At 49.1% G+C, this 23630-nt stretch overlaps 1 protein-coding gene across 4 annotated transcripts in view; it reads right to left on the bottom strand.

Moving 5' to 3' along the window:
• The window catches only part of LOC119396421 (PDZ and LIM domain protein Zasp), a 31561-nt gene extending 26963 nt beyond the window's left edge, over positions 1–4598 (bottom strand). For all 4 annotated transcript variants that reach the window (XM_037663644.1, XM_037663637.1, XM_049415950.1 and 1 more), the window contains exons 1-3: positions 4360–4598; positions 2779–2864; positions 975–1077 (exon numbers count right to left, since the gene is read on the bottom strand). In XM_037663644.1, coding sequence (XP_037519572.1) covers positions 975–1077; positions 2779–2864; positions 4360–4583 — 413 coding nt within the window. In that variant the 5' untranslated portion in view covers positions 4584–4598. The remainder of the gene's footprint in view (positions 1–974; positions 1078–2778; positions 2865–4359) is intronic.
• Between the last annotated feature and the right edge of the window lie 19032 nt (positions 4599–23630).

Raw genomic sequence — 23630 nt, 5'->3', positions numbered from 1 at the left:
GGCTAACTTGCGCCAAGTATATGTTTTTAAAAATCTCGCGCACTCTAAAGAAAAGCTGGGAAAAAACTAAACGGGTAATTATCTTAGCACAAATCAAATAATCCGACATTGCTTAACAAGCGTTACAACTTTTCTATCGATTTTCCGCAAAATTTACTGTTTTAAGTGTTAATTAGGCAACCTTTGTTAATTGCCCAGCTTGGGGATTGGCAGATATCTTAGCAAGGATGAAACATTTCGATGCTTCTGAACAAGAGCTACAACTTTTTTTATCGAAGATCTTTCGCTAGAGTTACTGATCGACAAGTTAATTCAGCGGTCTTACTTAATTACCCAGCTTGGCGGATTAAAAAAAAAGAAATCATGACGTGCTGCGTACGCCTCAGAAGAATACTGGGCCCAGGGGCGTAGCGACGGGGGGTTGGGGGGTTCACCCCCCCCCCCCCCCCCCCGAAATTTATCAGTTTTGCTTGCGTATATATACACGCGCACATACAAACGCACGCACAAACATACATAAAGTATGGTTGAACCCCCCCCCCCCCCCGAAAAAAAATTCTGGCTACGCCCCTGACTGGGCCAATTCGACACACGTAGCGCACATGTTTGTTTGTTTTTCAATACACACAAGTTAGCTGAAACACCGTGTATATATTGTTCTACGCTAAATACGTCGGTATATAGTTTTACGTCAGCGTTAAGCGGCACAGACTCTTCTGCAGAAATGCAGAACAGTCTGTGAAGCGTTCGTGAGGCGCTCAATGGTCGTGACACGATATGTTCGTGAAAATAATTGTGAAACGCTGCAGAAATGGTGCACTCCTCCTATAGGACGGCCAGAGAAAACGCTGAGTATCACTTTAGCGCTCTGCATGCGTGCAAGACGACCACATCTTTATCTAACACCGGGTGTTTTGATAGTCACCCAACAAGAGCGCATAATTTCCAGTGTCCCCGCCGCTGTATGTACTCACGGTGGAACGGGCACTGGCTCCAGGCTGCTGCCAGGCGCGATGTGGCGGGCGGCCTGCTTCGCGTGGATGTCGCAGTACAACTTATCCTTGATGTTGAAGTATCCTAGAAAGCGATGAGACGCCGTGATCAGAAGTCAATGTGCGCTGAACACCCTCCGCAAGCACTCGCGAAAGCACCTGCACGTGCTCGACTCGCCGAGCACTTGCACTGTGCCTTGTACTGTACGCTAGCGTGGCCTGTAGAGAGCACGTTTAGGATTCGTCAGTTGGGGCAGGGAGAGCACAATTTTTCAGGAAGGTAATAAAACTTAATGTGCGTATCTTCTTCAAAAAACTAAGCTGTCTCTCAGCTTTCTTGTTACCTTTGTTCAACTTATTTTACAGCGAATGGCACATCGTATACTCTTGATCATAAATCTCCATATTGATTTTCTCAACATTTTGTGACTTCCTATACTACTATTAATATCGTCTATTGACTTCAAAGTTTATTACTACATGGTCGATTTGGGGCGCAGTCCCGCGAGTTGCTTAGAGTGTTCGGACTTCTGCAAAATTGCGTGTGCTAACTGAACGTTGTTTTCCTATATGGTGACACGCCGACCCATTTTTTCTATGTTAAATTACATCTGGTGTCAGGACGCGGCTTTTTCTCTCTTTCAATGTATTCGAGCTCGAAACCGTCAAAGCGCGAGAAAAGAAGTGGATAGAACGGGTTGGGTGCATACAGCACATTTTCTATAGTTCAAACTGCACTGAAACATCCTTTTTTTACTTTTGTCATGTTTCAATATACCGCGACAGTCTTTCGCCGTTTCCATTGCGTTCCTTAAATAAGACAGCCACTGCCGCCAGCTTTCCTCATTGAAAGTGGCATCATAACGCTTTCATGAGCGTATCGGTGGAAAGGCAGATGGAAATAAAAGCATTCTCAAAGACAATTCTTGCACAGGCAAAGAGTTCACTCATTTGATTGATCCTTCTTGCAAAGGCACTCGAAACTCCAAACTGAGTATCCCCCCCACCCCTCGCACCTCTAAAAAATCCTTGAAAATAGAAAATACAATAAATATTTAAGCACTACGCAAGCGCCTGCCTGAGCTTCTATGTTTCTTTATGTATGCGCATCTACTTTAACAGTATTATTCTGTTACCTTACGCTGGGCTTATGTTTGTAAACATAAAGCACAAGCAACGACTTCCGCTGTGTAAAGTTTATTGTAAGCACTACGATTTTGTGTTGTAGAAAATAAGCACTCTCACGCAGAAAACCATTATTTACTGTGTCATGGAGTATCTGCCTTGGTCCCAAGAACACATAACCGCGGTATCCCGCGCATCGTGACTAAGGCATGTCATGATCAATTGTTGATTACTTCGCATATGTTGCTTCTACTGACGCTGCAATTAAATTTTCTTTGCGTTTACAACCTGTTATCCTTATAGATCGAGTGGATTCGTCGACTGGTATGAGGCTTGAAGCTCTAGTGCGAACTGTCCCACGAACCGTGATTTACAGGTTAGAGCTTGGTGCTACCTCAGAAGTTGATGCGAGTGTAGGTTTGCCGAGGCCTCATATGACCAGAAAAGAAGAAATACGAACGCAAGACCTTTTCTTGCTTTTTCATCATTCGTTATACCTATCAAGAAAAACCAGCGTAACTCAATCAGCCGAACCATAACGTTTGTGAAGCATAAACGGGCGTCTCCGAAGTGTAATGACAGTACATTGTGTAGAGCCTCTGAATGATCTCCAAGTACGCGTAGCGGCGCAACCGCGTTATAAAAGAACGCCAACGCTTACCGATGTTCTTCAGAGACGTTCCACAGGTGGCACAACGGAAGCATTCGGCGTGCAGGGCGCGATCCTTGATGCGCACGAACACACCTCTGCAATAAAAAAAAAATCAAGATATACGTAAATTAATTATTGTTCTATTGCGCAAACTCTTATTTTCGCCACAGTTCGTGTTACAATGATGGTCCTATGCAAGGTTTAATCATTTAGTGACGCAAAAGCTCTGTCATGGAGACAACACAAGCAAACGCAAAGGACGAACCGTCCTCTGTAGGCGTCCTTCAACGTTCACTGGCTATCTTTCATATATCAAATGTTTCAAAAGCTCCTCCTTGTTCACGAACAAAAAGAACTGTAATAATTATTTTCTTAAAAGCTGAAAGAAACAGGGATGCTTGATGCGTGAAAGGTGTCCGCAGTTCATGTCACAAAAACGTCGTACGCTAAAATTTTTCTAAGTGAATGTTTCAATCACGATGCGTGACATATCATTAGTGAAGCCGGCTGACCAGTGGGAAGACGCACTTACGAAAGAGAAGTTTTGTGAATTCGGCCTCTGGTTTTTGCTCCAGTCTCGACGGTCACGTTATAAACTTCTCCTGCGTTGTGCTTCAGGAAGTGAATATAAGGAATTCACAGCCGGAAAAGCAATGACCAAAGTATAACAAATATCGAAACTCGAGTATGCGTGCGCTGAATTCTTCTACTCTGAGACTCGGAATACACGCGCGCTTACCCCCCTAACAATCCGTCCCTCCTCGCTACGCACATGCCCACACATATAGAATAGCTCTGCAGGGTTCCTTCTAGAGTCGTGCTCTCAGAAACACGGATTATTGTTGTTATCAGCACCTTCCAACGGCCTAACCGCACCGCTGTCGCAGCGAGCTTGAAATCTTTAGGGATTCTCTCCTTGCTTCAGCTTTCTATTGATATTTTTCCGGTTTCCTCCTCGTTTCAAAGCACTCCCGATGCCGGACGCCTCTGGAAATCTGAAGCCCGGCCTCGCGCATTTTCTTTAATTCATGAATCTGTACCGGAAAGTGCGACGGAGGGAGTGGCGCATCAAGAGAAAGAAGAAACTGCGGTGGGAGGAGTGTGGGCTCTGTCTTACTAAAATGGTGCAACGGTTGCGCGATATGAAGCCGGCGACAGCCAATAGGGAAGCCGCATTTGCAAATAATTTCGGTCGGTAAAAGATTTCACAATTGGCCAGCATCTCAGACACCTTGTCTTTTGTTATGTGCTCTTCGCCGTCGCAAAAGCGCTGGTCACTCGCAAACCTTTCTTACTTGAGAACAAACGCATCTTTCCTTTCGAGCCCCAACTGGCTCTCGTCAGCTTCAGCCACACTGCACGCTTTTACTGGTGATAGAGTGAAGGAAGTGGCCCAGGAAGGGCAGCGACACGAGCGCCGGACGACGATCTCTCGTGTGACAAACGTTAAAAGGGCGAGCGGACGGTGGCACCACACCGACCGAGTCCTCTGGTACTTGATGCGCGCCGCGCACGGGGCGTCCCGCTGCCCGTAATGCATGTAGCACACACGCGCCGTGACCGCGGGTGTGGGAGTGGCGCGGGACGTACACGATGAGCCTTCCGCAGTCGGCGCACGTGTTGGGGGCGCCCACGGAGGTGTTTGGCTGGCCAGCCGGTGGAGCAGGAGCCGTCTTGGGGGCCTCCACGTGGCGGAGGTTGACCAGGGGTGACGGCGTCGGGCTGCTGGCAGCCGCCACCGGCGAGGGCCCACCCGGTGCGGGGCTGCTGCTTCCGCCACTCGAGAAGTCTGCAGTGGAAAGAGCCGCCGACATGATTTGGTCATTCCTCCCAGTTCAACGACCGTCTTCATTATTATTCTGTCTTTTTTCTTTCTTTTTACGATGTTCACTTCTCTTTTCTAGAGAGCCTGCTCTCTGCTTATACGAGGACTAAAATACTATCCGCGAAATAGGAAACAACAGAAAGAGCTGCGGTTTCGTTATAGCCCCTTTCTCTAGACCAACGTTTGTGGTTCTCAATTCAAGACGCACAAGCGAGCGAGGTACGACGTCAAACTAATGGCATAATCGAGTGGTTGTTTGCGAGCGCTCTGACCGTGTTCGAAAGCGGTGAATTCAACAGATTTAAAGATCTACAGTGAGAACAAGCAGGTACACAACTCATGTTTCTTCTTTCTTATCATGTATTCGCCCGCTTATTGTAGTAGTAATGCTTAGTTGCTCTACCACATCAATTTTTCAGAACCTCCGGAACGCTCCTAAATAACCACGCGAATGTACCATAAGCAAACGGCATCGCTATCCACTATACTTTCAAACAGGCGTTGTCTTTTGTGCGATTTCATCTCAAACCACACTGGATTACGACTTGTACATAGCATAGAAACAATATGTAATAAAAAGGGAAAGACCGCATTTCCCCACTTTTTTCGCCCGTGGAGTCCAGCGCTTTGTGACGGTATCTGACCCTGCACCTTCTTCGGAACGGACCCGAGTCGACACATGTGCAAACCCCAGCGGTTGTTGCATCTACATAAGTGGCGCATGTGCGCGCACGAGTATTGCCTTGTTATGTCTGTACGCTGACATATCGCTCTTAGTACTTTAGATGGCGTTACGTATTCTGTCAACAGCAGCCTGCACACCTCGCCCGCTAGAACTGTCGTAGCCAGGTGTTTGAAAGTGACGTGAGACGTCGTCTTCCTCATTTTTTGTAGTTGGCAGCACATGACGCACACCGCAGACGTAGCAGCAGCGCCGCGAGCGTATGTGGTCTCGCCTGTGTCCAATGTGATAGCTCGAAGGTAGAAAAAGAAAAGGCAAAGGAAAGGCAGCGAATTTAACTACGTTACGCATAGTTTGCTGCCCTGTGCTGGCGAATGGGGAAAGTAGGCAAATATGAAAAATGAACAAGAAAACAAAGGAGTCACGAATCACGACGCGCCTCAGAGTCAATGATATCGTAGTTTCGGGCAAGTTAGTCACCATAACCTTTAACCTCGGGTGCTGAATGTTCTCACAGAATGTACGCCTAGAATTTATATTCATTTTCCGATCGTTCTGTTGATGTGAAAAGTGAAGTTGGTACAAAGGCACACGCGATCGACTTCCCCTCTTTATCAGTGTTCCAAATGCTGTTTCGTATACTTCACTGGTATGTGTCGTCCACAGGCGTCTGAACGAAGTCTAATGAAAGCCGTAATACTGCCGGCCGCATCCTACTTTATTTTTTTCTGGGGCAGTAGGGCTGCTCTGCGGCTATCATAGAAAGGGTTGCCCTTAGGAAAGTGTCCTAAATGTTCGTTCCGCTGGAGTAACGATACGCTAATGAGACCTGTGGCGGTTTCCAAAGGAATACGCCTAAATATCAGCGCGACAAGAAGCGACGCTTCTAGCATTCTTCACGTACAACATCGGAGTTCAGACAAGAATAAGGCTCCCGAGGACGCAAAAGGACACGTAAAACAGAACACGCGACCTTGAGGCGGTTCCACAACACACACACGCACGCACACACTATACACACACACGCCCCTTTCTTGCATATATAGGTATATATATTAATGTTGTGTCTAACAAAGGAAAACGAGCGCTTATAATTCCCCTTCTTTCGTTTATATATACATACATATATATATATACATACATATATATATACATACACATACATATATATATATATATATATATATATATATAGGAAAGAAGTGTTAATTTCAAGGGCTCGTTTTCTTTGTTATACACAATATTAATGAGAACTAACAGACAATAATGCCAAGAAAAGTATAGGGGACGTTTTTCTTTTTATATTTTCGTCCACTTTTCTTTCTTCACAATTACCTTACATTTATTACTAAAAGTGACCACGTTTAAATGTACTCATATACCCTATAAAGTGGACGGGGGGATGGCCGCCGCGGTAGCTCAGTTGGTAGAGCATCGGACGCGTTATTCGAAGGTCGCAGTCAGTCAGTCAGTCAATGAACTTTATTTATAAATTGTCCTGAGGAGCCGATTCCCCTCAAGAGGGAGGGTCGGCTGCGGGCCGCGCCCACGTGGGGACAGGAAGAGCGAGCCCCTCCGCCAAATTGCGGGCCCTCTGGACAGCCCGGATTTAAACCTCCCGGTCGGAGCTGGTGAATGCCGTCCTCCAGGCGTCCTCTGTGCTGAGATTCTCGCAATCGCGCAGCGCCGTGCATTGCCAGAGCATGTGGGCTAACGTGCATCGTCTCTCATCGCAATGAGGGCAGTGCGGCTTTATGCTGTCAATAAATTTGCTGTACACTAAAAGCGACGGGTAAGTACCCGTTCGCAGCATTCTTAATGTGACTGACTGGGTCGTCGAGAGTTGCGGGTGCGGGAGTGGAAAGCTACGCCTGGCCAATTGATAATGTTTGCAGATCTCATTAAGGTGAGGAGAGAATCAAGCTGCCGGATGCCATCCCCAAAAATTAGATGCCGATTGCCCGTCACGGTGGGACAGTTCGCGTGCGGGGTATGGGCAAGCTCATTGGCATTGGGGATAACAGGGTTGGACATCCTTGACCATGTGGGCAGGAAACCAGATGATGTTGCCGTCGATTTCTCTGCCGCCTGCTCACAGATTGACCCGGTCATGAACGCTCGTGCAGCAGCCCGAGAATCAGTGAAAATGCGCGTGCGCATGGGAATGGCCACGGCCAGTGCTATAGCAGCCTGCTCTGCCTTGGCCGGCGTGGTATCTCGAAGAGATGCTTCTGTGAGGAGTTTACCGTGAAGGTCAGTGACCACAGCCACGAAATTGGCTGTGCCGGGATACTGTGCTGCGTCAACGAACGCCACAAGTTCAAGGGTGGCAGAGGCGGAACTGAGGAGCGACCTAGCCCTAGCGGCCCGGCGGCCGACATTGTAGAGTGGGTGAACGTTTCTAGGAATTTGTGAGACCGTAATCTGCTCCCTCAATTTGGGGGCAAGTTGTATCTTTTTTCTCTGCTACCATAGTTGGTTCGCAGCCCAGAAACTCCAGGATGCTCCTCCCAGCATTCGAAGAGGACAGTCGTGCAGCTTGTGCTGTTTGTTGCGCTTCTGCAATCTCATTAAATGTATTATGCATACCAAGAACCTTGAGTCTTTCCTCATTAGTGTTGTTTGGAAGACCCAAAACCTTCTTAATGCACATTCGAGTAATCGCATCCGGTTTCCCTTGTTCTTTCCTTTCCCCCCTATGCGCTGCGGCAATGTAATTAATGTGACTCATAAGAAAGGCATGGAAAAGCCTCATGAGGTTGGCCTCACAAAGTCGTCCACGCCTGTTAGATACCCGAAGTATAAGCTTGACCATGTTCTCCGCCTTCGCCGCAATACGGGTCAGAGTATGAGAGTTACTTCCGTGCTCCTTCAGGAACATGCCTAATATCCGAATTTTATGTACTCGTGGGATGGCCTGCCCTGACCGTGTGTGAATTTTGATCCTGATCTCTTCCGGCGGAAATGGGATGGTGGTGAACTTGCGTTTCTCCTGCTGTGTGTACAGCAGGAGCTCCGACTTGGCGGTCGACAAGCGCAGCCCCGTGCTGTCCAAAAACTCTTCCGTGCATTTGAGTGCCTGCTGGAGGGACTGCTCAACGTCTCCCCTTCCGTACCCCCAGTGCACCATATAGTAATATCGTCCGCATACAGCGCATGTCCGATGCAGTCGATACGAGCGAGTTCGAGCGAGAGTTTCCTCATCGCAATGTTAAAAATTAGTGGCAAAATGACCGATCCCTGAGGGGTTCCCCTAGGTCCAAGGTGAAATTCCTTGGAGCAGAGGTCCCCGAGCCGAATGGTGGCAACGCTATCCCTGAGAAAAGAGCAGACGAAACCGTAAAAGCGGGCCCCCAATCCCAACTCGGAGATCGAATCCAGTATATGGGCATGTGAGATATTATCGAAAGCTTTCTCCAGATCGAGTGCAAGAATCCCTCGAACATCTCTGGTGTCTATGTCAGGAATTTGATGTTTAATCATTTTCATAACGTCTTGCGTAGAGAGTGCGGGACAAAAGCCAATGAGATTGAAAGGAGAGAGCTCGTTGTGTTCAATGTGATGGGAGATTCGGTTAAGGATTGCATGCTCCGCGACCTTACCCACGCAAGACGTGAGCGAGGTCGGTCGGAGCGTGCCGAGTCCGAGAGGTTTACCAGGCTTTGGAATGAGGACGACAGAGGCCGTTCGCCACTCCTCCGGCACCTGCCCCGACTCCCAAACCCGGTTGACCTCGTCAGTTAGTAGCTCAATGGATCTATCGTCCAGATTTCTAAGTAGCCTGTTGGTGATACCATCCGGCCCGGGAGCCGACTTTCTATTGAGATTGAAAATGACCGCCCTAATCTCCGCCGTGTCGAAGGGGGAGTCCAGCTCTGCATCCTCCAGACCGGAGAAATTCGGGTAGTCTGCATCCGTGGTAGCCCCCATGGGGAGGTACCTATCCGCCAGCTGTTCTAAGATTTGATCATCGGAAAGTCCAGCAGACCTCTCCTTGTGAATGAGCCGATCAACAGTGTGTCTCTTATTAGATTTAGTTTGCTTATCTCCGAGGAGGCGCTTGAGAATGTTCCATTTTGCCCCTGACCGCATCTGCCCATCGACAGCGTTACAGACCTCATCCCATTGTTGTCTGGCCAGGGTTTGGCTGTACGACTCAGTTTCCTGATTGAGTAGAGCAATTTTCTTTCTGAGCCGCCTGTTGAGTCGCTGCGTACGCCATCTGTTAAGTATGGAGTTCTTGGCTTCAAGGAGCCTCGCTAAGCGGCTGTCCATGCGCTCCGTTTTGAGATCCGTCTCCACCACCTTAGTGGCAGCTTTGACATCTGTCTTAAGCCGCTCAAGTAGCTGGCCAAGGTCATCGTACTCATTTTCATCGCTCTTTCTGAGTTCCCAAAAGGCATCCCAATCAACAATTTTGAAAACCCGCGGTGGTGGTGCTTTAATCTCGAGGGAGATAGACGCGATGAAATGGTCGCTCCCCAAGTTCTTATGCAAGTTCTGCCAGAAAGGGCACTCGACGTTCCTGACAAAGGCCAGGTCCGGCGTTGTGTCCCTTGCTACAGCATTACCGAGACGTGTGGGAAAGGTGTGATCAGTAACTAATAACATGATAAGATTGGTAGTATGCTGCAGAAGCGCCCGCCCCTTAGCCGTATTATTGATATAGCCCCATGTCTGATGTTGCGCATTGAAGTCGCCAGCAACTGTCATCGGAGCCGAGCCCGTGATTTTGGAGGCTTTGCCGAGAAGCGCATTGAAAGTCTCCCGAGTATCAGATGGTGAGCTATAAACGTTGAGTATGAAAAGGTGCTCCTTAAGCCGAGAGTTTGAGATTAACTCAATGAATATGTGTTCCACTTTTAGATCTGGGCGTACCTCGCGAACCTCAAAGGAGAACTCTTTGGATATGAGGGTGGCGACCGCGCGTTTTCCTTCCCCCCAGCAGGCCACGGAGCGATAACCCCGGAGGGCCACCTCTCCTTTAAGGGTCTCCTGGAGGAGTATTACGGCTGGCTTATTCGCCTGTGAGCTAACGAACTGCTGCAAGACTGCCTTCTTCCTCTGTAAGCTCGCGCAATTCCATTGCCAAATGACAAATTCCTTATTTAGCTTCGCCATGATTGCTACGTAAGTTTTGCTCCACCACCACCACCCTTGCAGACAGGGACTGGATGATAGAACTGACACCAGCGATGGCCTCCTTAATTTCACGGACCACACCCGTAATTTCCTGATTAAAGTCACTGAACTCCTTCTCGATATCTACCGGAGGGTCAGCGGCTTTTCGCTTACCGCCTCTAGGTTGTGCCTCGGCTTTCTGCACTTTCACCGCCCCCTCCGACGTGCGTTGGCGCTGCCTAAGCTCCTCAACTAATGCTTTAATCTCCTGAAGCTCACTCCTCAGAGTTGCATTCTCACGCTCTAGCTGCTGTATTCTAGCCGTAGCTTGCTCTGGCAACTGGTGCTGCACGATAGTGCGAGACTCACGTTTTTGGCCCACTCGTTCAGTCCAGGTAGGTTCCTGCTGAATCCGGACACAGGAGGCAGACCTATTCCTCGAGCGAGAGCGGTGACCCGCACCCGGCCCAGGAGTATCATGTCCGCCCCCCTGGTTGACTCCAAGCCCGGCAGCTTGTTGTGGCACGAACTCCCCGCGCTGCTTGTTTGCTCTTCTGCGTCGTCGCCTTCTACGCCGAACGATGTAGGGGACCTGGTACCTGCTTTTGCAGGCCCGATCCGCCGTCGGATGCGCTCCTCCACAGATGGAGCACTTCGGCTGGCACGTATGATTCTCAGGGGGTGATGATACCCCACAATCCGGGCAGGTGATGACCGTAGGGGTAGGACAAACGTCCGAGCGATGTCCCAGTTTTCCGCAGGTTCGACAGGCGTTGATTTGTCGTCGGTAGAGGGTGCACCTGATCATGTTCGTCCCACACATGACGTAGTTTGGAACTTTCATACCGTCGAACAGGACGATCACCGTGGGCGTTTGCGTGATGCGCTGTACTCCGAGAACCTTCGGATTTCTCGCGTGCACGAAGAGCTCACCAAGCCGGTCGTCAGACAGCTCAGGGTCAATACCCCGAACAACTCCTCTGCACGTATCTCCGGGTGGCGTCACGTAAGTAGAGACTTCATGGAGCGTTTCTCCCACGCGAATTTGCTTCACTTTAGCGTAGGCTTCAGCGTTCCTAGTGTGTGGTGTGCTGATAGAAATGTTCTGCATTTCATTGGCACAAACAATATCCTCCTCAGCCTGCGGCATGCCGAGACAAGCAGCCATCACCAAAGCTTGGGTAACCTTGATTCAACTGACCTTGCGCACATCCATGCCTCCCTTTGGACGTACGACAACCCGGTAGTGATCTGTAGGCAATCGTGGCAGGCGTGACGCGGCGATGAGCTTGTTTATCGGGCCCTTCGGGTGCGCTGGACGGGCGGCACTATTACCGGCACTGGGGCCAGGGCTGTCCCGACCGTGAAACCCTGACGCTGCTTCTTCCGAGAGTGGGCAACAATCCATCCGGAGGCTTCATCCTCCTGCCTGGAGATTTCTTCGCCGAAGACCATCTCCTCGAGCGGCATCCTCGAAGCGTCTCGCTCGGCAGGCCGAGCTGAGCGCCAACGTGGCACGGGGTGAAAAACCCCAATAAAAGGTCGAAAACTTGACCTACCCGCAAAAGTCTGGTATCCACTCGATTCTTGAGAGAAACCAGAAGCACAGCCTCCTAGATTTTGTTTAAAACAAACTGTTAACGACTTAAGCACCCTATTATGGCAGTGCTGCCGGATTGTGTGTTTAGAAAAAACATCAATAACAACTCAATGTTACATTTGCTCACGCGACGAGTAATTAGAAATATTAATCTACTGATGTTCCTGTACCTTCTTCAATATTTAGTGATACTTATGGGCGTGTACGTTAATGCTTCTGGTTTCAGCATTAGGTATAGACGTGTTGACAAAATTGTTTTTGGTAAATGAGGCCATCACTTCAGCCGAAGGCGCTAGTTTCATTGTGAACAACCGTCTCTTATTTTAAAGGTGGCCTAACACATTACATTGACAAAGCAAGAATAGTAGGTTCGCCAGCGGAGTACAACCGAAAAGGCGTCTTTTTTTCTGGCGTAAAGAAGGTCGCGCGCTGGCTGAGACTATGCTGGAAAAGCCACTTCCACCTAGGACAGACAGACAGACAATGAACTTTATTAAGATAGTCCTGAGGAGCACCGCAGCCGTTCAGGGCGGCAGCGCCGCGGGCCGCTCCCACGTGGGGACGGGGAGGCCAAGCCTCACCGCCGCGTCGTGGGCCCTCTGGACAGCCCTTAATTGGTGTAGTAGATTCGAGCTCCTTAGCTCGGAGCACCACTCTTCTTCAGTGAGGCGTTGAGGGCCCCGTAAGGAGGGACACCGCCAGAGCATGTGATCTAAACTGCTTCTCGCGCCACAATCGGGACAGTCCGGTTCAAAAGCATCCGTGTAAGAACTTAGAGTTGATAGACTAGGATAAGACATGGTCTGCAGCATGCGAAGCGTGGCGGCCTGAGGCCTGGAGAGTTTCTCGTGCGGAAGAGGAAACGTTCTCCTAGACAGCTGGTAGTGCTTACAAACCTCGTGGAACGTGAATAAAGGATCTCGAAAAACCTCCCGACCAGTCCCCGAGGTACCGCCACCGTCCAACCCGGCGCGGTGGGTTAGCTCGCGCGCGCGGGTGTGGGCGACCTCGTTGAGGTAGGTCAAAAAAAATTAAAACTTACGAGAGCTTCATTCGCCAAGATGCAAGTTTTGCGAGGCCAGGGCAACCCTGGAACACATGTAATGGGAGTGTGACAGAGGTGATGTTCCAGACGGACACGCAGCCTCCAACCGAACGCGCTGGAAGACTGCACTGCTCAGCTTCGCCCTCGAGGACCAACTCTGGGCCGTCCAGCGGGCCGAGGCAGCCGCCAGAGCTCAAGGGCTCGTGGCCGACGCCTAGGTGGGGATTTTAGCCCAAATCCCCGAAGAACTCGCCGGACTTTTTTTTAATTACGTTTCTGTCTCTCTCTCTCTTACGGGCCACGTACTTAGTGAGGCTGGTCGAGTGCAAAGCTGTCTATCGGCGATGATCCCCCTTGCGGCATTCCTTGCAGTGACCCTTGCTGCCTTCAGCAGTAGCAGCAACCCTTCGTTGCTGTGTTGCTAGGGGTGTGCGAATACTAGTAAATTTTAGAACCGAATCGAATACGAATCTAATAGTGATGACAACGAATCGAATACGAATACAAGTTTAATACTGTTCGAATAGCTTTTGAATATTTTTCGAATTAAAAACCTTGGCCGCGTATCTGCGTGCTTCGCTGCAAATGTCGTGTAAAGACGATAGAAGAGGCGCTGTGTGAGATATGGACGCCATCTGGCAATACGTCGGGAAACATGAGTGCTGTGTTGCGTGCTGGTAGTCCCGGCGCAGCAGCAGGCGACGACCGGCGGTGACCAACGCGACCGGCGGGGACGCCAGCCAGCCCGAAAACGCGGTTTGGCGCGAAGCGCTGAAGCAGAGAAACGTCCGCACTCAACGAGTACTCTCCACACACTCTTTTATTTACACGTCGCCTGGGTAAAACAGGAACGCCAGAGCGGCGCCCACAACCGGCAGCCTGAAGGCCGCCCACAACGCTGCTTTTTCATTTTTGAAATATTTTTTTTCACCTTCTTGGCCTTCTCAAAACTAAAGTTTTTCAACACCAACCCATGGCATTCGTACAGTGCAACAGAACCGAAACCGAAACACAACAATGAGCTCGTGCGAAGGGCACGGAGGAAGGCAAATTTCAGCGCAGTCGCATTTTCAGCTTTGTTGAAACAGCGCTCACTAGACGACGACGAAGTAAAAGAAGGCACAGGACAGGCAGCGCCTGTTCTGTGCCTTCTTTTACTTCGTCGTCGTCTAGTGAGCGCTGTTTCAACAAAGATGAACGCATACCAACTCGCTCAAGCTTCCATTCTTATGCATTTTCAGCGCAGCTTAAGAAACTAGGGTCCTTAAAATTACGTATGTATGCATTTTCTATTAAAGGAACACGCCACCTAATACTTACCTAGTGATGTTGCACCTCAGATATGCATGATATTTACTTTTTGATCGACAACGTTCACAAGTATGAACAGCCGTACCAGTTCAAGACGGCTGGCCCTTGGGCAAGTGGTTCAACTTTGGCCGAGTGGCTGAATCGAGGGACGTGCCGACAAACAGAAAGACAGACAGAAAGACAGACAGACCAAAATTTCTGCGTTTAAGTTCCCCAAGAAAGACTATCGTCTTTAAAAATACTCGGTATTTCGAATATGTGCTATTCCATTCGAGTACCGAATCGCATAGAATACTTTTCGATTCGTTATTCGAGATTTTCGAATATTCGCTCACCCCTATCGGTTGCCTCCGCTTCTCGAGGTCGCATTTCGGTGTCTTCGGCTCTCCACTGGCGAATTGCCTCAGCTTCGCGATCTCGCAACGCTGCGTTTTCGGCACGGCGAAGTCTACATGCGCGAGTCTATATGTTTGGCCAGCGAGATACCGCGATGTCGCGAATCCGCCGCCAGATTTGAAATGCGTGCGCTTACACGTGGTTGGTGAAAGCGAGATCAAGTGCCCTTTCATGTAATCACTGCAATATGCTCCGACACAAAGTAATTAATATTGCCATAAAAATTCGGCAGCTAAAAGATAGTCACAAAACAGCTGTGGCATAGTTTCCGCACGTTAATCATAATGAGCTTGGGAAGTGCTCGACGTTTCACTTTCTTGAATTCACATTTCTTACCTTACTCCGCCGTGAACCGCGCGGCTAGCTGAGTTTTTCGGACGGTCGGAGTGCTTGCGGCGAGCACGTACTCGAACAGGGCGGCAAAATGCAGCTGAACTCAAGGCGCTGCCGAACAATAATAAAGTGTGAAATGTGGGATGTTTCTGAAGATTTTTGTATCTCTTTTGGGACTTGGGACAACAGGCCCCAATGCGGGACAGTTCCGAGAGTCGCGGGACGGGTGGTCACTCTAGCTCCACCCGCAAAACAGCGCTGCACCCGCCCTTCACCTCTGTGAAAAAGTCGGAACAGCTGGAGTCCGCTAGAAGCTTGAGTGTTTTTTTAGATGCGAAGCATCCTATGGCACAGGTCAATCCGGTGGTGGTGGTGGTGTGCGGCGTGACCACCCTTACTGCGCATGCGCATCCTCCTCCCCCTCCTTTCCTCTCCTACGCTCCCCCCCTCTCGCGCGCCTGTCGACCGCGTTCCCCGCTCGCCCTGTGAGAACTAACGGCTAGGCTAGAGGGAAGACACGACGCGCGTAGCGTTCCTCTTCCCGTTCCACGACGCGAGGTCGGTAGCATGCCCAACGAGCGCCAACGAAACGCGATCGTGCAAGTGCTCCAGCTTCGCATCGCCTCATGGTCCCTTTTAGCGGGAGATGGTGTAATTTTTTTCTGTTTTAATGTACACATTAAGCTCGTTGGAAAATAAAAGTTCATTAGCTGTTTGTATCTAAAATGTCATATTTGGCTTAGCACTGGTGTGAGGACGCTCCCTAAGGTTTTCCAAGACGTTCGGCGTTGAAGGTATAAATTATCTGACATGATAACTTTTCATACAAATGCTTGTGCTGTCTCTCTTCGGAGCTGCCGGCGCCTGCTGTTTGGCGTCACACAGCAGATAGCATTCTAGCGGAGTTTGGATCAAATGCGCTTCTTGCCACTGGGTGCCGTCACTTGACGGCGCCGTGCTCCATGGTCTGTTAACATTACGCAGTGAGCCACACTCGCGCACACGAATCATAGCGGGAGATAGCGATCGTGTTTCGTGCGAGCGCTCAAACTTCTTTGCCCGTGCCATCCTTCCCTGTGTAGCTTCTAGCGCTCTCGTCTGGACGAGTGAAGAGGCAAAGCGCTTAAATGCGGGCGACAAATCCCTGTAACACAGCCTATTCTTGACGGATTCGAGCAAAATTTGTAGCAATTGATTCGTGAGGCTGTGAACTCCAATGCTGAGGTGGTTCGATAATCACTTGGAAAAGTGGTTAATGACCCCTTTAAAATTAGCGAAGTGAATTGGTTGGCCCATCCATACAGATTCCCTTTGGATTAGCTTTCGATTAGACAGTGGTACCTACTTCATTCTAGATGTAAGTTGTCTCTCTCTCTCTCTCTACTATAGCTTAGATGATGCCATTCATCCCGCCCTTACCACCGCAAGTTTTCGCACTGGGAAGAGTACGCCCGACTCGTTATACCATACCCACATGCGTTGGTCCCAACCACAGCAACTGGATCAAAGAACACGTGGTCGTGGGCTTTGGATCTTATTCGAGCTGGCAGCTGAACGCCCTTCAATTAAACACCCCAAATAACACTGCATATGCTTTCCTTGGCCTCATCATCAGTTGGCTTCATACAGCTGAGTATAACAACAAAGGGGCCCTTGATTCATTCCCCCTCTTTCTTTTATGAATGCTTGCAATGCATCTGATAAAAGGACCGCCTCAAAAGGTCATTCGTGTGTTGCAGGAATATATACTTCCGTGACATAATTCCGTGGCGCAACGTACAGCAGCTGTCTTGATTTATATATCACTTCTCGGTGCCTTTCATCGTCTGGTGCCTGGTTCACAGATATCGAAACATATGGCGGGGATCACCTGCCTACTTATGTAGAACTACGATGGTATACCGGCGTTACAAGCATTCGTAGGCGATACACGGATTGGGAGGCTTTTCAAGATGAGCTGGAAAAGTCGTGTGGTTTCATTTTCTTGTACAGAGATTGAAGAACGAATTGGCACAGCAGTGCAGACAACACGCGTCGTCACAGCATCTAATTCTAGGAAACCTGATGATGCGGTATATGAAGAGCTGCGGGCAGTTCGGCGTCGAGCTGAGCGGAAACACAGGCGAACAAAATCGATCGCAAACCTGAGGACCTGCCGCCGTGTGCAGGAGAATTCAGAGATGCTTAGAAAAGCTTGCCCGACAAAACTGGAAGTCATTTTGCTCCACCTTGAGCCCACGAAAATCGTTGTCTAAGATATGGCACGTTGTAAAATCTTCTCCTCAGCAACTACGTCCATTCTACGCATGGGGCATCACTAGGACATGCAGCGAGAAGCACATCGCGGAAGAATTCTGCTTACACCTATCTGGTTCTGCAACAACGGTCGTTTCACTGCTTCGATGCACACCCCTGCAGTAGACGCCCGTCTCGACCTTCCTTTCACGCTGCAGGAGCTGCATGCGGCGATTTCAACTTCACAACGTTCCAGTGCGCCTGGGCCTGATGGAATTACCTGTTCTGCCCTGCGCCATCTTGGCCCTCGAGCGACAGAAGAATTTCTGTCTTTGTACAACATTTCATGGGCGTCTGGAACTGTTCCTACACATTGGAAAACAAGCAAGGTCGTGACATTGCCGAAACCAGACAAGTCTCCCTGTGATATGCTTTCTTACAGACCTGTGGCGCTTGCCAGTTGTACAGGATAACTCATGGAACGAATGGTTCTGTTGCGCTTAGGATGGTTTCTGGAGAAGCAAAGGGTATATGCGGACTTGACGTCTGGCTTCCGAAAGGGAAGATCATTCATCAAAAGCATGATCGACTTAGTAACAACCGTTGAACATGAGAAACGGAGCTACGGATTGACGGCTGCAGTCTTCCTTGACATCAAATGTGCATTGGACAATGTTCTGCATAACGCGATTCTGAATCAGTGGATAGCCAGCTATCTTCAAGAAAAAACAATATTTATGACAACTGTAGACGGTGATACAAGCAATCGTCCCGTCTATCGTTGCGTGCCTGAAGGAGTAGTCTTGAGCCCAACATTGTTGAATATCGTACTCATGGGCCTCGTTAAAAAGTTAGGAGGCGAAATCTCGGTCTCTTTGTACGTAGACGACATCTGATTTCGGACCACGATCCAACTAGTTTTCAAGTACAAATGAAGCTACAACGTGCTGCATCGATAACATCCACATACCTCAATATCCGCGGACTACAACTCTCACAGACGAAAAGTGTAACCCTGGCATTCAGAGAAAGTCAATGGCTTGCTACCTTGTTGTGATTGATGGGAAGGTCATACCTTCGGTAACTCACCAAAGCTTCTCGGAGTTATCATCGACCACGATATATCTTGGTCAAAACACATCGCGCACTAAGAAAAAACTAGACAGCTTTGTCCAGGTCATTCGCCATATGTCTGAAAAATTCTGGGGGCCATCGAAATAATCTCTACTGCAGCTATACCAGGCACTTTTTGTTGGATACGTCGGCGACAGTGCTCCTGTTCTTTCTCGTACTAGTACAACTGCTATCTGTACCCTAGAAGATGCTCCATCTCGCGCTCTCAGAATTTGCCTAGGATTACCTCGGCGTGCTTCTTCATGGGGGACTATTGCAAAAGCACGTGCCCATCCAGCTCGCGTTTATGTTCAACACGAGCCACTGCGAGTACATCTGAGATTATTGACTAAGCACAAAGGCCATTCACTTGCAGACGTTACTAACATACTGCCCAATGCTGCTTACTCGGAAGCTACGATGCCGCAGCAAGGTCTGCTGCCTTTGAATTATGCACCGCATAATTCAAAGGGATACCTTTATGGACAGTGTCTAAGCCAGTCGTGCAACTTTCGATCCCTGGGATAACAAAGTCGACAATACCAACCGCTGGACTTGAGTATTTCACTTAATCATACACACACAGTGCACATTTTCGAAAATGTGCACATACAGTGCACATTTTCGCTGATGGCTCTGTCACACAGACCTCCTCAGTAGGAGCTTTCACGGTACATCACATGGGCACCACGCAGCGATTCAAGATAGCGCACTGTACTACATCGTCTAATGCAGCTGAGCTGACCGGCGTCCGACAAGCTAAGCGCTACATGGTACAGCAGAGCCCCGCGGAACGGACATTATGTTGAGACTCTAAGCCGGCACTATAACTAATCAGCAGTTACATGAAGCAAGGAACTGCGTACAATCCTCTGGTACAGACGATTTTCCGCACCTGGTTTATTAAATCAAAACTAGATGGCGCCACCGCACCGTGGCCGTCCCCCTACCGTGGCCGTCTCCATGGCCATCCCCCTGCCGTGGCCTTTGGCAGCGCTGCTCAATATGTCTCCATCCGCGTCGCGTCGTCTGCTCGGCGTTCCCATAGCGTCTGCGCGCACGCGAGTAAAAACGAGCAGACGGCAGCGCCGGAAAAGTAAACATGGCGGCACCTGTGGATGCAGTTTCTTTCCGCCTCGAATTTATCATGTCGTCGTCCTGCGCTGTGTGGCCCGTAAGTTAAAAACCTATGCATTTATTGGCTTTATATTCGCGTCCTGAAGCTTCGAGAGCAATGTACTCGTTGGCATTATGCAGTGTTTCCAAGATTCATTCTCATATTGTCAGAGACAAGGCTTAGCAGGCATGGCTAAATAAACAAAGCTGATCGTAATAATAAAGACAAAGCATACCTGACGGTTTTTCTCCAGCGTGAGCGGACACAAAGCGATGGCCGATTTTGCCTATTATTTATTGCTGTGAGGACAGTGGGCGAGTAGAAAGCGCGAGTTCAGAAGGAAGCGGGCTGTCGCGTCTGCATGGGTGCTGCCGTGTTGGCTTGTAACCCCAGGTAATGGCGGTTGCTAATACAAGAATTAAAGGTATACACCACAAATACAAAGTATATTAAACATATCGCTTATCGTTGTGGCGTGGTACGTACCAAACAAACGCAAATGTCTCAACGTTTTCAACTTTGAGGCGATTACATGTAGAACTATGTTTTGCTGCGCAAGCATGTCATTGCTTACACCCTGCTGCAACCAGCTTGTGTGGTACGGCCACGGCCGCTTCGCTGGCCCAATGCGTTGGCTGTGCAAATGGCTGGGGGAAGGCCAGTTACGATCACGTGAACAAACATGGCAGCGCCCGTGCGCCGCTGCGGAAAATCGTCTATACGACATAATGAATATGCTAACTGAGGTGTCTCAACCCCGACATACTATAACATTGCAATGGATGTCACTGTGGCATAGCTGGGAACAAGCAAGCTGACACAGTAGCAAAAATGGCGTACACTAACGGCGAATTCATATCAATTCACGTTTCTCGGTATGACATCAACGCCTTGCTTTCTAGCTCGATGAAAACCTCCATTACACGATTATGGGATGACCCCGACCATCGCCGGAGTGCCTTTGCAGACTAGATTCTTGTCATCTTTTCGGCTTCCGTTCTGGCTCAGAAGAGACCAAGAAACACTACTGCATAGATTACGACTGGGTGTTGCGTATACCCTACGATACCTTTATAAAATTGGACAGCAGCAAAACCCTAAATGCAGTATGTGTCACACGTCAGAGACTATACACCAGATCCTGTGCGTGTTCCCTCAATACGCGGCCGAAAGACAAACACTTACGTGCTTCGTAGATCGTCTGGATTCCCGATTTAGTAACGACCGTTGAGCATCAGAAACGGCGCCACCGATTGACGGCTACAGTCTTCCTTGACATCAAGGCTGCACAATGTTCTGCATGACGCGATTCTGAATGCTCTTGAAGCCTATGGTATTGGCGGCCATATGCGTCAGTGGACAGCCAGCAATGTTCAAAAAGGCTGGTGCTGAAGACAAGCGCGATGTTTCACAGACACGTGCTTCTCCAATAGTGCCACGTGTAGAAGCACATCGAGGTGCTCCTACGCAAATCCTGAGGGCGCGAGCCTGAGCACCTTCGGTGAGTAAATGTACTAACACGAGAAAGAACAGGAGCACTGCAGTGGAAGTTTTGGGCTCTTGGGACCGGGTAGACCACGTCCGACGCAGTTTGAAGTGCTTATTAAGGTTTCTAAGCGAGACAGGTTTAGATGCTCGTCTTTAGAGCGTGTGCCATGATATAACAACTTTCGCGCGTAGTGCGCCTCCCCGCACAGGAGTGTGTGTACAGCGACCTTTTGTACTATATCATAGTCAGCGTCATCATACCCCCACTTTTTCTCTCCCTTTTCCCCTTACCCCTGTGAGGAGTAGCAGGCTAGACACCCGCTTTCCAGGCCTACCTCTCGTCCTTCCACTTCATTAATGATTATTTACTTCTTCTTCAAGAATACGGCAGCGTTTTACCGAACAGTTGCACGGACTTTAACGCTTCTTCTGCTATAGAGTTGTTAGTGTTTTTACATATATTTGTGGTTGAACTAATGTGTTGTTTGTTCATTTAACGTGTAAATGCATTTATGGGGAAATGGTAGTCGAAACAACTTACTATCTGTCGGGATAGCCGGCTCTAATGTAGCCTACCTAACCATATGTGGGCAGCAACAAAAACCGAGCCAATTGATATACACAGTAAAAGCTAGAAACTGTGCACTGATGTAAACATCCTGTCCGGAGAAAGCTGCTATCGGATCATGGTAGCTATATATGTGGGAATATGCTAGCCGACGTCATGGGACAGCCGCTGGCGGTCGCCGAACTACTCTTAATTGAAAAGAGCTTGTTCCAACTTTGCGCTCTGCTTCTGAATAAACGCTGCTATGAAAAGCCCAGCCAAGTCTTGCAGTCGTGCACGGCAAGAAGAATTTAGAAGCGGAGCGCGAAGTTGACATTTTCTCAGCGCCCTCCTTTCATACAGAGGCAGGTGCTCACTCTCTTATGAGCTGCCGGCACCTGCTGTTTGGCGTCACACAACAAATAGCAGGCTATTGACCAATAGTCTACCTAAGTCAAGAGTGGCGTTTGGATCAGATGCGCTTCTTGCCATGGGGAGCAGCCACGTCCCGGCGCCGCGCTCCATAGTTTGCGAAGATTACGCAGTAGCCGCGCTAGCGCTCACGTTAATAACAGCAGGAGCCGCGCGCTCAAGGTCATGACCGGCGCTGACGTAACTTCTTTCGCCAGTGCCGTCCCTACCTGTGTAGCTTCAAGCACACTCGTTTGGGCGAGTGAACAGGGAAAGTGCGACAAATCCCCGTAACTCCGCTTGTTTTTGACGGATTCGAGAAATTTTTGCGGCAATCGATTCGTGAAGCAATTACCTCCGTTACTGAAGTCATTCGATGATTACTTGGTAAACTGGTTGAGGACTCATTTAACGTTTCCCGCTCCTGAGGGTAACAAACCGCGTGCGGTTTTCTTACCCTGGTTCGTTGCCTTTCTTCATTAGAGAGTAACAAAGGACGTGCTGTTGACCCCAACCCTCGATGAGCACACATTCATAGACCTGTTTCTGTTAAAAATGGTGCTGAATTGGACATGGATAGTTACAAACGCACCCAATTTGCAATCTCCGTAACTTCGATGAGCAGTCCTGAGGATTTAAAGAAAGAAGATGAACACCAGATGCGGAGAGCGTTGCTCCTAGCCCCCACGGCCACACCGGGTAGGGAAGAAAAGACACGCCTTATTTGAGCAATTATTTTATTGAGGTTAGCGTCGCGTGCGGCCGCTCACTGCCCCGCAGTGTTGCAACCCGGCATCGGAGTTTGGCGTGGCGCTGCCATGGCCGTGGGCATCACACAAAGCCAGGGGGGAATAAGAAACACAAACATCAAGAAAAAACAAAATAAAGAAAAGGCAGTGCGTTCTTTCCCTCTCTGCTCCTGCTGGGAGCTCGCCTTGAGCTCGACACAAACACACCCATGCGGCAACCTCGGCAAATATCCTCTAGTTAACTGCGGCTCTGAGTTGACAGCCACATGCGATTCGCCACCAACATCGAATGGGGTTACCATAACTATTGCGCTAACAGTGCTCGGCTCAGTACTTTATACTGAGCTTGCAAATTGCTTTATTCTAGGCCAACCTGGAACGACGTATCCGCATTGCTGCCTTTTCACGATAGTCTAGTAATACAGAACACATTTTTTAAAAAAAATCAGACGTCACGTATAGTTTTTTTTTTCATACTTAACAGTCAGTTTTGCAGGTAAAGTGCGCGAAACATGCCGGGCTGGCCATGCTCAGGCTCTAGCACTAATCCTCCCGTCATTTCGAATGTAAAGGTCAGCCTCAAATTACTGCTGACGTTACCAGAAAAAAAAAGGTCTAGTTTTCGATGGTAAATGGAGCATAATAGTTAACATTATGAGCATTACCATTCCTGCACCATACATATTGCGAATGAAGTTCTAAGGACAGCACGCATACACGCACATACGCACACACACAATCAAAAGAGAAGTAGAACCAGCGTTGACAACGTGGTGCTATGACAACGAACTGGCGGAAGTCATTGAAGCTCTCCGTAGCATATTTATCAATTCTAAGCCATGTCGGAATGTTCGGGCTGCTTGCGGATCAATATTATGGTGAAGTTAG

This window comes from Rhipicephalus sanguineus, chromosome 1 (genome assembly GCF_013339695.2).
Source record: "Rhipicephalus sanguineus isolate Rsan-2018 chromosome 1, BIME_Rsan_1.4, whole genome shotgun sequence".
In the NCBI taxonomy this organism is placed as follows: Eukaryota; Metazoa; Arthropoda; class Arachnida; order Ixodida; family Ixodidae; genus Rhipicephalus; species Rhipicephalus sanguineus.
This window is presented reverse-complemented; position numbering and strand designations above follow the sequence as displayed.